At 26.5% G+C, this 14156-nt stretch overlaps 1 protein-coding gene across 2 annotated transcripts; it reads left to right on the forward strand.

Annotated features, from left to right (window-relative positions):
- Window positions 1–5005: 5005 nt before the first annotated feature.
- Window positions 5006–9477, forward strand: LOC124942150 (aspartate carbamoyltransferase, chloroplastic-like). 2 transcript variants are annotated; one of them, XM_047482579.1, is made up of 4 exons: window positions 5006–5129; window positions 5208–5842; window positions 6173–6346; window positions 6435–6985. In XM_047482579.1, exons 2-4 carry the CDS (start codon window positions 5210–5212, stop codon window positions 6777–6779), a joined length of 1152 nt encoding a protein of 383 aa, XP_047338535.1. In that variant the 5' UTR covers window positions 5006–5129; window positions 5208–5209; the 3' UTR covers window positions 6780–6985. The 2 variants fall into 2 exon arrangements, with proteins under 2 accessions (XP_047338535.1, XP_047338536.1); XM_047482580.1 differs by lacking the exon at window positions 5006–5129 and adding an exon at window positions 9289–9477 and having other exon boundaries at window positions 5138–5842; window positions 6435–6775.
- The last annotated feature ends 4679 nt before the right edge of the window (window positions 9478–14156 follow it).

Consider the following 14156-nt stretch of genomic DNA (forward strand, 5'->3'; position numbering starts at 1 on the left):
ATGATAATTGATAGCAATGATAGGCGGAGAAGAAAAGGGGAACTCATCACTAATCTTCATCATTATCGTGTGGAAATCTTTTGTCAGGTATAATAAAAATTATTTCTTATCTATTAATAGTTATTATTTATTATTTATTAATAGTTATTATTTATTATTTAATGTTAGGTTGTTGACTTGATTATGCAATAAATGAATAATCGTTTTTCAGAATTTAATACAGAATTATTTGGCTGCATATCATGTCTTCCTCCCAGAAATTCATTCTCCCAATTTGATATTCGTAAACTCATTCGTCTTGCCAAACTTTATCCCAAAAATTTCACAGGCAATGATTATTTATTTTTGGAACAACAAATTCGGGCTTACTTATTTAATTTGCGGGATGATCCTCAATTTTCTTAAATTGAAGACTTGAGAATTCTTGCTCAAAAATTGATTGCAACAGAAAAACATATAGTATTTCCATTGGTTTATCGATTGATAGAGTTGGCTTTAGTTTTATCAGTTGCAACTGCATCCGTTGAAATAGTTTTTTTCTGCAATGAAGACCGTGAAGACTGATTTGCGTAATCGAATGGGAGATGAATAGATGAATGATAGTTTAGTTGTATATGTTGAGAAAGATATTTTCTCAACAATTGAAAATGAGCCAAATATTGTAATATTTTCAACAAATAGAATCTCGTAAAATAAATTTGTTTTTTTTTTAACCGACTCATGAACAAGAATAATTTAGTGACTGTGTTTATTAGTATTTTGTAATTGTGTTTGTTAATATTTTTATGTAATTATCGAGTAAAATTTTAATTAGAAAATGTATTTAATTGATCACCAAAAAATGTTACGTTACTATATATTTGGCCCCCCCGAGAAAACATTTCTGGGTCCGCCACTAACGATAGGGGCGTCACGTATTGGAGTAGGGTTTCTATTATCTCATCTAATTGTTCTCGATTTTTCTTGACCAAGACTCCACGAAGCTAAATATCAAATTCTAGCTTGATTTTTCTGTCCTCGACTTTTCTTGACCATAACTGTTTTGAAAAGCTCGAACTCAAGCTCAAACTCTAGCTCAAGCTCGAACTTAAACCAAATTTTATTTTTAAAATAAAAATATCAAATTTTCATACATATTCAACATTTAAAACATAATATTTTAAAATAAAAATATGAAATAATCATAACTATTTAAAATTCCAAAAACATAATAATCCAAAAAGCATCAAACCACCGTTCCTAATCAAAATTCTAAAATATAAAATTCCAAAATGAGAGTACAAAACTATATAAATTGTTTAAACATTCAATAAATTAATATTTTTATGTCACGTTCTTCGAGCATAACACAAATACAACTGCATTTAATAATATGAAATATTTAAGTTTAAAAATAATTAATATAAAAAACACGTATTAAAACAAATAACTAAAATTTAACTTACTTTAAAAGTAGATACGGACAAAAATAAATTAAACTTGTTTTCTATTAAATATTATTATATATATATTTAAATTTTTTTGATATAAATATAACAAAAATTTATTAACTTATTTATAGTAAGAATTTATTAATTTATATATTATAATATATTATTAATCTTATAAATTCATTTTTTTCTCTCAACATATTATATATAATATATACTAACCTTTTTTCATTTCTTCATAGCATATACTAACATTTTTTTTTATCTTTTATTATATATAATATATTAACCTTTTTTATTTATTTCAATATTATATATAATATAATATTATCTCTTTATTTCTATCATCAATCTAACCTTAATATAAATTATAAACCATTATATATAATAGTTTTTTTTCAATATTTATCCATACTTTAATGCTTTTAAACTTATTTTGTTCTTGACTAATTGATCAATATATATATATATATATATATATATATATATATATATATATATATATATATATATATATATATATATATATATATATATATATATATATATATATAAAATAGTGTTTTTCTATATATATCTAAATATATAATAGTGTTTTTCTATATAGATCTATTGACGATCTATATAAGCACAAGTTTCTCATAATACAAAAAAAAAAATCAAGGTTATCTAAAAGTAGGAGCAATAGCTATTAATAGAATCGAAAATATTTTAATTTACATGTAGACTTCTTATGAATGAGAGAAATAACATAGATGAGAGATAACATAAAAAAAAATGTATTAACCTATTATGAATGAGTGAAAGTAATGATGAAGACAAATAAGAAGAAATGGTGAAGACGGAAGAAAAAAAGAAGAAGAAAAAAAATGAAAAGTCACTTATGATTGATACATTAAAAATTAGTGTTTTGTTTATGACAATATAATATAATGATGTAGATTATGGGCCTTATATATGGGCTTTGAAAGGAGAGAAAAAATAAAATAAAAACATTGTTTTAAATTTTAATATTAAATAAACAAATAAATATATTATATATTATCAAGTTTGAAAAAGCTCAACAAGCTTTCAAGTAAGCATTATATAAGCTCGAGTTCGACTCGAATATTAAACAAGTCGACTCGAGCTCGGCTCAAACTCGATCAAAGTCAAGCTCAAGTCGAGCTTTGATCGAGCGGCTCGCGAGCAGCTCACGAGCGGTTTGACTCATTTGCAGCCCTAAGTTTAAGACTGGTAAACAAATTGTATTTACACTGAAATAAAAAAAAAAGACATGACATGGGTAACGAAGTTGAGAACGAAAAAAGTCACGAATCTGACGTAACATGCCACATGTGTAGAGGAGAGAAATAAAAATAATCATACTACAAAAATTATAAATTAAAAAAATGGCCATGTTCGGGAAAATTTTCATGTTCGAGAAATTGTCATATTCGGAAAAATAATCTTGTTACGTCGAAAAGAAACATAAAAAATGTCTCAAACATAGCAATGTTCGAACAGTGGTCATGTTCGGCAAAATGGTCATGTTAAATAAAATGGCTTTGTTATATTGAAAAAAAACCTATAAAAAAAAGTCTTGAATATAGTCATGTTATTGAGGCCATGTTAAAAAAATGGCTATGTTCGTTGAATTTTTGTGATATTGTTTTTATTATATTTTGGTTGTCTAAATTATTTCTCAAATAAAAATTATGTATAAATTTAAATCATTAGAAGCTATTTAATTTTTTTATACTTTAATAATATTAATTAATGTTTATATGGAATTATATAGGTTGAAATATATAAATAGTAAAATAAATAAATAGAAAATAGGAAACAATAATCATAAATATATAGTATTATTATTTATTTTAAGAAAATATTCATATGATAATTAATTTAAATATTAATAATAATTAAAAATAACTAAAAATAACTATATAAATATAAAAGATAAAACACATGATTTTTTACTATATTCTTGGTCTGATTGATGTCTTACAATCACTTTGGATATTTTATCTTTAAAACTCAATTTTAATAATATATAGTTAACATATAAAATGCAATTAAATCATTTGAAATTAAGGAATAACAAATTATGTCTTGTTTAGAAACTCTTAAGTCTGAAGATATGAATTAGAAAAAAAATATTATTTCCATATTTTACTTTTTCAATTATCTCATCCTAATTTAATTTAAATAAAATAATATTTTATAATATATAACCATATATATAATATATATTTTTTTAGTTTAAATTAATTCTCATCAACTCGAGTTAAAATATTTCAAAAAAGTCAATAAAATTATAATAACAAATAAATATGTCAGGTATGTTGACAATTTTCATACATTGTAATCTACAAATTTAAATATTAAAATAAATAAATAAGATAACAAAAACAATTAAATATAAATTATGTAACTATGATTTTATTCAACTAACATTGTTTAAATAAGATAAGAACATTGATATATATTTTTTTTAACATAAATTTGGTCACTTCCAACCTTTTATTTTAAATGATACATTGACAATAATAGCATAACACAGTAATAAAGAAATTTAATATTTGATTTGCTACATGAATATATTACTTTTTTTATTATTAAAATAAAAGCTAAATTAAATATATGAAAGTTATCCAAGTTATACTTTCACTCAAAAAAATTTGAAATTATCAATATAATAATGTATTGGGAAGACTTTTAAAATTCTTCTCAATTTTTTGTGTCACACCTTACATATATATATATATATATATATATTTTAAAGTACAAACATCCTTACCTAACAAATATTCTAAAGTACACTCCTTCCTTTAGTAACTTAGTTTGTAATTAACCTTGAAACACTTAAAGATATTAGAAAAATTAAGAATTGAAACAATTATTTAGTTAAATATTTGAGAGACCAATAGTTTGTCTATCCAAATAATTTCCTGGACTTAATTCAAAGGTTAAAAAGTAATGTCAATTTTTTTCTTTTATTAAATAACAAAAAGAAAAAATAAGTACAAAAATTATGACTAAAGCTAATTCATTTTGTTTTATTAGTTAAATTAAATATTTTCTATTTTTTTTTTGTAACTTAATATCTTTATTGGTTGACCATTCATCAAATTTGACAAAAATAACACATTATAATAATGTTGAAAAAATAAAATATGAATTAAAATTAATAAATGTGTTTTTTTGGTTAAAGACATTACTTTTATTTTTTGTTTTCAGTATAATTCAATTCGTAATATATTTTTTTTTTTTTTTAGAATATTGAGTTTCATTTTTTTTTAGATTGGGATTAATCACGGCGAGTTAAACACATTACCCGTAAATAATACTTATCCATTTAACTTAGCGCAAACGGACTCGAACGATATCATAATTTTAGTATCTTAGGAACTATTTATTTTTAAGTTAATAAATAAAATTAAATAAAGCAAATTTTTGTATTTTAAATACAAATTAGAAAAACCTTAAAATCCAAAACTATGCCTATTTTTATTTAATTTTCTTCTAGTAAACTATGCCTAATTATTGCTACTTAGAAATTAGAATTATAAAAAAGATTACTACTTGTTCAGAAAACAAACAGGCCCAAACATTTCCCTTCGAGCAAGAGAGTGTCCGTTTCTTTGTAACTTTAAAGACAGCATTTCACCGCCGCCGCCACCTCCGCTGCTTTTACTGGACTCTCCACCGCTACAGGTTGGATTCAGATCCTCTCTTCAACTTGCACTACAAAACAAAGGCTAAATCTTTTCCTATCTATCTTTATTTTCTCAGAAATGGCTTCTTCAGCATCTCTCTATACGATTTCATTAAACAAACCAATGTATGTTTCTAAAGCTCTTGACTTCACCAATAATCTAGCTCCCACTAGATTAAGCATTTCCAACAAATGGGTTCTTCCCAATCTCAATTTTATGTCTTCTAAGATAACCCAATGCGTAAAAAGATGTTCAGCTTTAGATGTCAAGAGTAACAATTCGATTTTACTTGGAAATAAGTTTGAAGTTGAAGATGTAATCGAAGCTCGACAGTTTGACAGAGATACACTTAGTGCGATATTTGAAGTGGCTAATGAAATGGAGAAGATTGTGAAGAATTCAGGTGGAAGTCAAATCTTAAAGGGGTTTTTAATGGCAACATTGTTCTATGAGCCTTCTACTAGAACAAGACTCTCTTTTGAATCAGCTATGAAACGTTTAGGTGGTGAGGTTCTTACCACTGAGAATGCAAGAGAGTTTTCATCTGCTGCTAAAGGAGAAACACTTGAAGATACAATAAGAACTGTTGAAGGGTATTCAGATATCATTGTAATGAGGCACTTTGAAAGTGGTGCAGCCCGAAGAGCTGCAGCCACAGCTAGTATTCCTGTTATTAATGCTGGTGATGGTCCTGGGGAGCATCCAACTCAGGTATATGTAATTTTGTTTTTGTTGTTTAGTGGTTTTCTTACAACTAACTGTTTTTCAAGAGAAGTTTAATGCAATAGCTCAAGTTAAGTTAGAAAATCTTCTGTATGGAATGCAGTGAAGGACATAACTCAGTAATATAGTTAACTGTAAAGAAGACAACTTTAGGCCCTATCAATTAATCAAATCAACTTACATATCAAGTACTTCAAATTCATAGATTTCCATTTGCTTTGTTCAACATTTACCTTTCAAGACACTTGAATTTAGTTTTTTTCAAATTTTGATCGAAATTTGTAAATCTGCCTAATCCATGTTACTTTAATATAACAGGCTCTTCTTGATGTGTACACGATTGAAAGAGAGATTGGAAAAATAGACGGAATTAGTGTTGGATTGGTTGGTGATTTAGCAAATGGAAGGACAGTAAGATCACTTGCATATCTTTTAGCCAAGTATAAGGATGTTAAGATTTACTTTGTTGCCCCTGAAGTGGTCCGAATGAAGGTACAAAATATATTTAGCTCGGTTTTAATGGAATAATAATCGTTATATTTGAAACAGGATGTGCTAAGTTTTGTTTGGATGATTTTAGGATGACATAAAAGATTATCTGACTTCCCAAGGTGTAACATGGGAAGAGAGTGATGATTTAATTGAAGTTGCATCTAAATGCGACGTGGTATACCAAACGAGGATTCAGAAAGAGAGGTTTGGGGAGAGGATTGACCTTTACGAAGAAGCTAGAGGGAAGTATATAGTGGATACGTCTATTTTGAACGTGATGCCAAAACATGCTGTAGTTATGCATCCCCTTCCGAGGCTTGATGAGATAACGGTTGATGTTGATGATGATCCAAGGGCGGCTTATTTTAGACAAGCTAAGAATGGTCTTTATATTCGGATGGCTATACTGAAACTACTTCTGGTTGGCTGGTAATTTCCATTTTTTTTCAATCATTTTTTTCATAAATTTTGGAGAGATATGAGTTTATATTGTATTGACTGAAGAGGGTTAAAACCTATTTCAGTCAAATTATTTTTAGACAAATAGTTAAGCTGAAATTCAAACTATTTTGTTGAAGAAGTGACATGGTATTTGACTATTTGGTTTGAATTTTTGGTTTACATGGCTTAGGAAGAATGGGTATGATTTGCTTTCAAGACATTGATAATCTAGATGAGTTGAAATGGTTAGATGTGTCACGTTTGAGCTCCGAAACTGAAATTGATAAAAATGCAATTGAAGATTTTTGTATCACTTGTGACTTGTTCAAAATGACTTCATATTCTGCCAAAGTGAAGTTGAGTAGGCTATCTAGGAGTGTGTAGAGTCAATTGCATGATATCCAGGTGAATCTGTTTCATAGATATAACTTGTAACCGAGCTGAACAATAGAGCTTCGAGTAAAGTTGATTTCTAGGAAAATATGTTAGGAATGACTTTCATGTTGTAAATTTCTGCATTTGAATTGATTTTGAAGCTCAAACCATTCAATTTGAGAACTGCGCAATCAGAACTTTTAAGAATAAGTTTCTGCCTATTTTGGATTTTTAAACTGTTGAGATGTGTTCTTCACTTAAATGTTCTAAGGTCTTCTCTAATCTAATAGAGAGGTTGATTTCTAAAATGCAAGGTATATTCAAAGTTCAAGGTGAGTCAATCAAAGAACACAAATGATTTCTAAAATGCAAATTCCACCCTGTTTTGATTCAACTTGTTTTTTTAAGCCAATGTAGATTCATTTGATTGCTCCATTCATCCTCCATTTAATGCAATGAATTAGATTGATTTGTTTATTTAAAGCTTCTTGTCTTTGTGGAGAATCCAATTTTAAAAGAATTTTTTAAGTTGAAATTATAAAAAAGATAACTAAATCCTGATTTTCACTTCTTAAAATCCTTTTGGACTTGAGTCTTAACATGATGGTAGACATTAGAACTAAATCTAAACTAGATTGACCATTAAGGATTTGGAGTGAGAAATCCATTTTTGCAAATCTACACAAAATGGCATGACTTTGGCTAAAACTGTTGGCTGGCTGCTGTCCCAAAATCCAAAACCCATGCTAATGAAATCTACCAAATGTTAGTTAAGATATCAAGTAGATTAATAAATTTTTTTGAGGTCATTTGTTTAGGCCAATTGTGAGAAAAAAAAATGATACCTGAAATTTCTTAAAATACTTTTTCTTTAGTTTCAAATAGGGCCTAAAAGTATTGATTTCCATGAAACAAAATAAAGTCAGGTTGGTATCTTGATAATGTTTTAGGATTCAGAAACCACATTTGATCTCTTGAATTTTGTTTATTTTGGAATTGAATTGGTTTGAGCCTAGATGATCTTCAAATTATGAAATGCTTTGGAAATGAGTTGAATGAAATAAATTTACTGAATGTGTTGAAAATAATGAATGGTTTTAAGTGATGAATGCTTCCATGCTTGGATTAATAAATGAAACAAAATGTCATTTAGTAGTGGTGGGTATACATAATTTTTTATTCATATTTTATCGAAAATTTCAGTATATGAAAAATTAGACTGATATACCCAATATCGACGGTATACCTAGAATTATACGGTATTGATAGTAAATCAAATTAGTTTTATATATCGTAAAATAAAATGTTTAAAAATGGTGTATATTGAATAATATTACAATTTAATTATATTTTAATTTAATTTTTAAATATTATGTATCTATAATTGAATTAACATTAAATTATTTGGGATAAAAAAATCATCTTATTAAGGTTAAAGAGACCTAATATATATTGAGAATAAAATAAATTTATTAAGATTGATTGATTGATTTCGACCCATAATTTGTTATGGTTGAAAAAGTTAATAATGCCTATAAATTTAATTCTTGAAATAGAAATTAAAATTTAATTATTTATAATTTTAATTTATTAGTTATTATTTTTTATTTTTTATTTATAAGTATTATATTTATATTTTTAATGTATAAATATTATTTTAATATATATTAAAATTTTAAAAATTTCATAACTTCGTTACCATACATTACTATTTTTATCGTTATTCTGAAAAATCGATATTTTCGGTATTTTACAACGATATTTTGATATACTAAAAATATCAATAATTTCATCCCTATTTGGGTATATTTTCCTAACACATAAAAGTTGTCACCAAACATAATAATATAATTTAATCCTTTAAACAAAACAAATAATATTTAAGGAATATATTTGGATCATTTTTTTGCTGAAACTAATACAATTTTATTTTTACATGGAAACACAACTATGATTCCATAATGCAAACATAACAAAACTAAGAAACAAAAACCTAATTACAAAAACACTCTAATCATTGAGATACAATTAGAGATATCTAAGGCATATGGATAATTTTGGTGAATATTTTATCTTTCTCAGCTCATTCCTGCACCAAACTTATGCAATGCCTTAATCCATGTCAAACCGATGAAGGAAAGATAGCGACAACAAAGGATGGAGTAAAAGTGGCGTAAACATTATGCACGAAGGGAATGTTGTCAAGAGGAAATTAAGGTGGCCAATAACAAAGCAACCGAGGTGCTACCAAGTCACTGAAGACCAATCTTGGGAATAATAGTTGTAGGATGTTGTCGAACCTTCATGGAAAAACACTAAGAAGGATTGGAGAAGTTCCCTTCTAGATAAAAACGAAGAAGTTGCACAAACCATAAGGTACATGAGAAAAACATGTTCTATGAATACTAAGAGTTTTGCAATGGCTGAAGTGAATGTTTGAATCCATATCTACCCCAATCCAACCTGTACTAAGAGTTTTGCAATGGCTGAAGTGAATGTTTGAATCCATATCTACCCCCAATCCAACCTGTGCGCGTTTAAAAATCTCCGCTCTGAAAAAACAATTTTTTCACATTTAATAAATAAATTTTAAACATAAATATCTCTTCAAAATGTTTGAAATATAAATAATCAAATTGGGGAATGGTTTAAAAATTAGTTTGTTCGCCACCTAAATTTTCTTACAAAATTAGGAAAATAAATAAATTATTGGCGTGTATAACAATAATGTGTTTAAAAAAGGGATTCTTTAGGGGTTCGCTGATTGGTTACACGTGAGAAATGATATTCGCGCTATGTCTAAGGTGCCCGTTAAAAACAGTCTCCACCCCTAATATTTTGACCATTTTTAGAAAATATTTTACACATTTTTATCTGTTTATTTGTCAATTTCTATCTAATTTAAAATATCTAGTATATACCTTAATACTAAATTTAAAATTAATATTTATTAAATAGGTCAATAATTTTAAGTATAATAATAATTATTTATAAATAAATAAACTAATATTTTGAACATGAGAAAATATGTAAAATTAAAATTTATTATATTCATAAATTAATTTTATGATTATAAATAAATCACCCTACCATTTTTAGATTTTTTTTGGTATCGGGATACAAATATTTGAACCCAAAGATTTATTTTTGTTAAACATATTATATTTAATTATTTTTTGAATTTTTATAAAATGGTTCAAAAGATATATATATATATACATGTAAAAAATAAGAAAAATAAAATAAAACTAAAATAAAGTGGGTCGTGAGTGGGTTGGTTACTGAACTTCATTTTCAACCTCTCGTTCCTACAAATTCTGCGATTTTTGTGTGGGGGGTTGTCGTTAGACGACAATCCCATTTTTCAATTTTAAAATTTAAATTTGGATATTTTTTAATATAAAATTAGTGAAATAAATTTAATTCAAACAAAAAAAACTTTTAAATTATGTCTGTGTGAATCATAATCAACCATTTAAATTAAAAAAATTAAAACAAAATGAGAAATTATTATATTTTTAAATACTTTCTAAAGATTGCTAGAAGTTTTTTTTCACTTATTTAATACTCAAACAATCTCACATACGAAAATAGTTAATTTAGACAAAATCTTGAAAAACTAAAATAAAAATAAAAATTGGTGAATCACCGTTGTTCTTTGTTAATCCTCTCTCACTTTTTTCATTGTTTTGTTCTACTATAAAAAAAAAAAAATTAGAATTTATGACTATAATACCACTACTAGCTAGTTTTCCTGTAATTTAGGTCTTTGTATCTTCAAATAAACTCACTAAAACAAATAAATTCAAATTAATATATATGTATTAGCCTAATTATTTATAAAAAGAAACTAACATTAATATATTATTTATTTTCTTATCTATATATATATATATATAATGATGCTTAATTTTTAAAGTGTCCGAATTGCCGGGTAGAGAGCTGTGGTTAATTTGGATACTTGGGTCGGATTGTGGGTTGACCCGTTTTTAAATTTAAAACGGTTAAAAATAAAATAAAAAATGCTAAAGATATGTTTCGAACTTGCAACCTAACAAAACAAGTATAACTCTTTAACCAACTAGGCTACAAAGACTTTATATTTTAAATTCAACACCAAATTTGATAAACGCGGGACGTTTTAATATTAATATAAGTTCAACTTTTTAACTAACTAATCTATATATATATATATATATAATGATGCTTAATTTTTAAAGTGTCCGGATTGCCGGGTCGAGAGCTGTGGTTAATTTGGATACTTGGGTCGGAATGTGGGTTGACCCGTTTTTAAATTTAAAACGGTTAAAAATAAAATAAAAAATGCTAGAGGTATGTTTCGAACTTGCAACCTAACAAAACAAGTATAACTCTTTAACCAACTAGGCTACAAAGACTTTATATTTTAAATTCAACACCAAATTTGATAAACGCGGGACGTTTTAATATTAATATAAGTTCAACTTTTTAACTAACTAATCTATATATATATATATAATGATGCTTAATTTTTAAAGTGTCCGGATTGCCGGGTCGAGAGCTGTGGTTAATTTGGATACTTGGGTCGGAATGTGGGTTGACCCGTTTTTAAATTTAAAACGGTTAAAAATAAAATTAAAAATACTAGAGGTATGTTTCGAACTTGCAACCTAACAAAACAAGTACAACTCTTTAACCAACTAGGCTACAAAAACTTTATATTTTAAATTCAACACCAAATTTGATAAACGCAGGACGTTTTAATATTAATATAAGTTCAACTTTTTAACTAACTAATCTATATATATATATATAATGATGCTTAATTTTTAAAGTGTCCGGATTGACGGGTCGAGAGCTGTGGTTAATTTGGATACTTGGGTCGGATTGTGGGTTGACCCGTTTTTAAATTTAAAACGGTTAAAAATAAAATAAAAAATGCTAGAGGTATGTTTTGAACTTGCAACCTAACAAAACATGTTTAACTCTTTAAACAACTAGGCTACAAAGACTTTATATTTTAAATTCAACACCAAATTTGATAAACGCGGGACGTTTTAATATTAATATAAGTTCAACTTTTTAACTAACTAATATATATATATATATATATATATATATAATGATGCTTAATTTTTAAAGTGTCCGGATTGCCGGGTCGAGAGCTGTGGTTAATTTGGATACTTGGGTCGGAATGTGGGTTGACCCGTTTTTAAATTTAAAACGGTTAAAAATAAAATTAAAAATGCTAGAGGTATGTTTCGAACTTGCAACCTAACAAAACAAGTATAACTCTTTAACCAACTAGGCTACAAAGACTTTATATTTTAAATTCAACACCAAATTTGATAAACGCGGGACGTTTTAATATTAATATAAGTTCAACTTTTTAACTAACTAATCTATATATATATATAATGATGCTTAATTTTTAAAGTGTCCGGATTGCCGGGTCGAGAGCTGTGGTTAATTTGGATACTTGGGTCGGATTGTGGGTTGACCCGTTTTTAAATTTAAAACGGTTAAAAATAAAATAAAAAATGCTAGAGGTATGTTTCGAACTTGCAACCTAACAAAACAAGTATAACTCTTTAACCAACTAGGCTACAAAGACTTTATATTTTAAATTCAACACCAAATTTGATAAACGCGGGACGTTTTAATATTAATATAAGTTCAACTTTTTAACTAACTAATCTATATATATATAATGATGCTTAATTTTTAAAGTGTCCGGATTGCCGGGTCGAGAGCTGTGGTTAATTTGGATACTTGGGTCGGAATGTGGGTTGACCCGTTTTTAAATTTAAAACGGTTAAAAATAAAATAAAAAATGCTAGAGGTATGTTTCGAACTTGCAACCTAACAAAACAAGTATAACTCTTTAACCAACTAGGCTATAAAGACTTTATATTTTAAATTCAACACCAAATTTGATAAACGCGGGATGTTTTAATATTAATATAAGTTCAATTTTTTAACTAACTAATATATAATGATGTTGAGTAAATGGATAATTGGGTCGGATTGTGGGTTGACTCACCCATAAACTTAAAACGGTTAAAAATAAAATAAAAAATGTTATCCGTAATTTTTTTTCACGGTTTTTATATTATTACTCGTGCAAATGAACGGGCTAAATGCTAGTTTATTTTAGTAACACATATAAAATAAAATAATATTTTTAATAATAAATAAAATAATTTAAAATTAAACTTATTTATCAAACTATTATTTATTTTATTTTATGTGCAACACTTTATTTTATTAATAATATTTTGATAAAATTTATTTTGTATTTAATGGATATGATATTATTCCCCAAATTAATTTAATTTTCAATGAAACCGTATATGATTAAAAAAAATATTTTTGTAGGCTCAAGATTTATTTATTTAAAATTCTAAATTGAAGATCGAAAATGAGTGTCTATATAATGCCCAGCTTGGACAAAGTTTGGAGGAAATTTTAGTTTTACTAAAGCGCATGTCCAAACTGAACTAATAGACACTTCATTTGAATTTCCGAATTTATTATTTTTTTCGAACTTGTTATTCATTAAAACAATTAAAATATAGAGAGATAAAACCCAATGGCCACCTTCACGATATTTCCAACCTGATGCTGGTATAACGTTTATTGAAAATTTTAAAATACAACAATTATCTATTTGGTTCATTTAAAATTTGATAATTTTTAATTTTTGACCCGACCATGGTTTAGTTTGTCCACTTAAACTAAGAACTAAAAAGTGTTATGATGTTTGACTTAACTTGTTCACTTATGTTAAGAAATAAAAATTCTTGTGTTTGACTTAGTTTGTCCGCTTAAACTAAGAACCTTGGAGTGCTTCTGCTTTTGATCTGATTATGGCTTAGTTTGTCCAATTAAACGAAGAACATGAAAAGTCTTTTAGCTTGTCCACTTAATCTAAGTTATTAAATGTTCAACTTGTCCACTTAAGTTAAGTTATTATATGTTCAACTTGTCCAATTAAACTAAGAAACTTTAAATA

The sequence above is a fragment of the Impatiens glandulifera genome, chromosome 6, assembly GCF_907164915.1.
Source record: "Impatiens glandulifera chromosome 6, dImpGla2.1, whole genome shotgun sequence".
Classification (NCBI taxonomy): domain Eukaryota; kingdom Viridiplantae; phylum Streptophyta; class Magnoliopsida; order Ericales; family Balsaminaceae; genus Impatiens; species Impatiens glandulifera.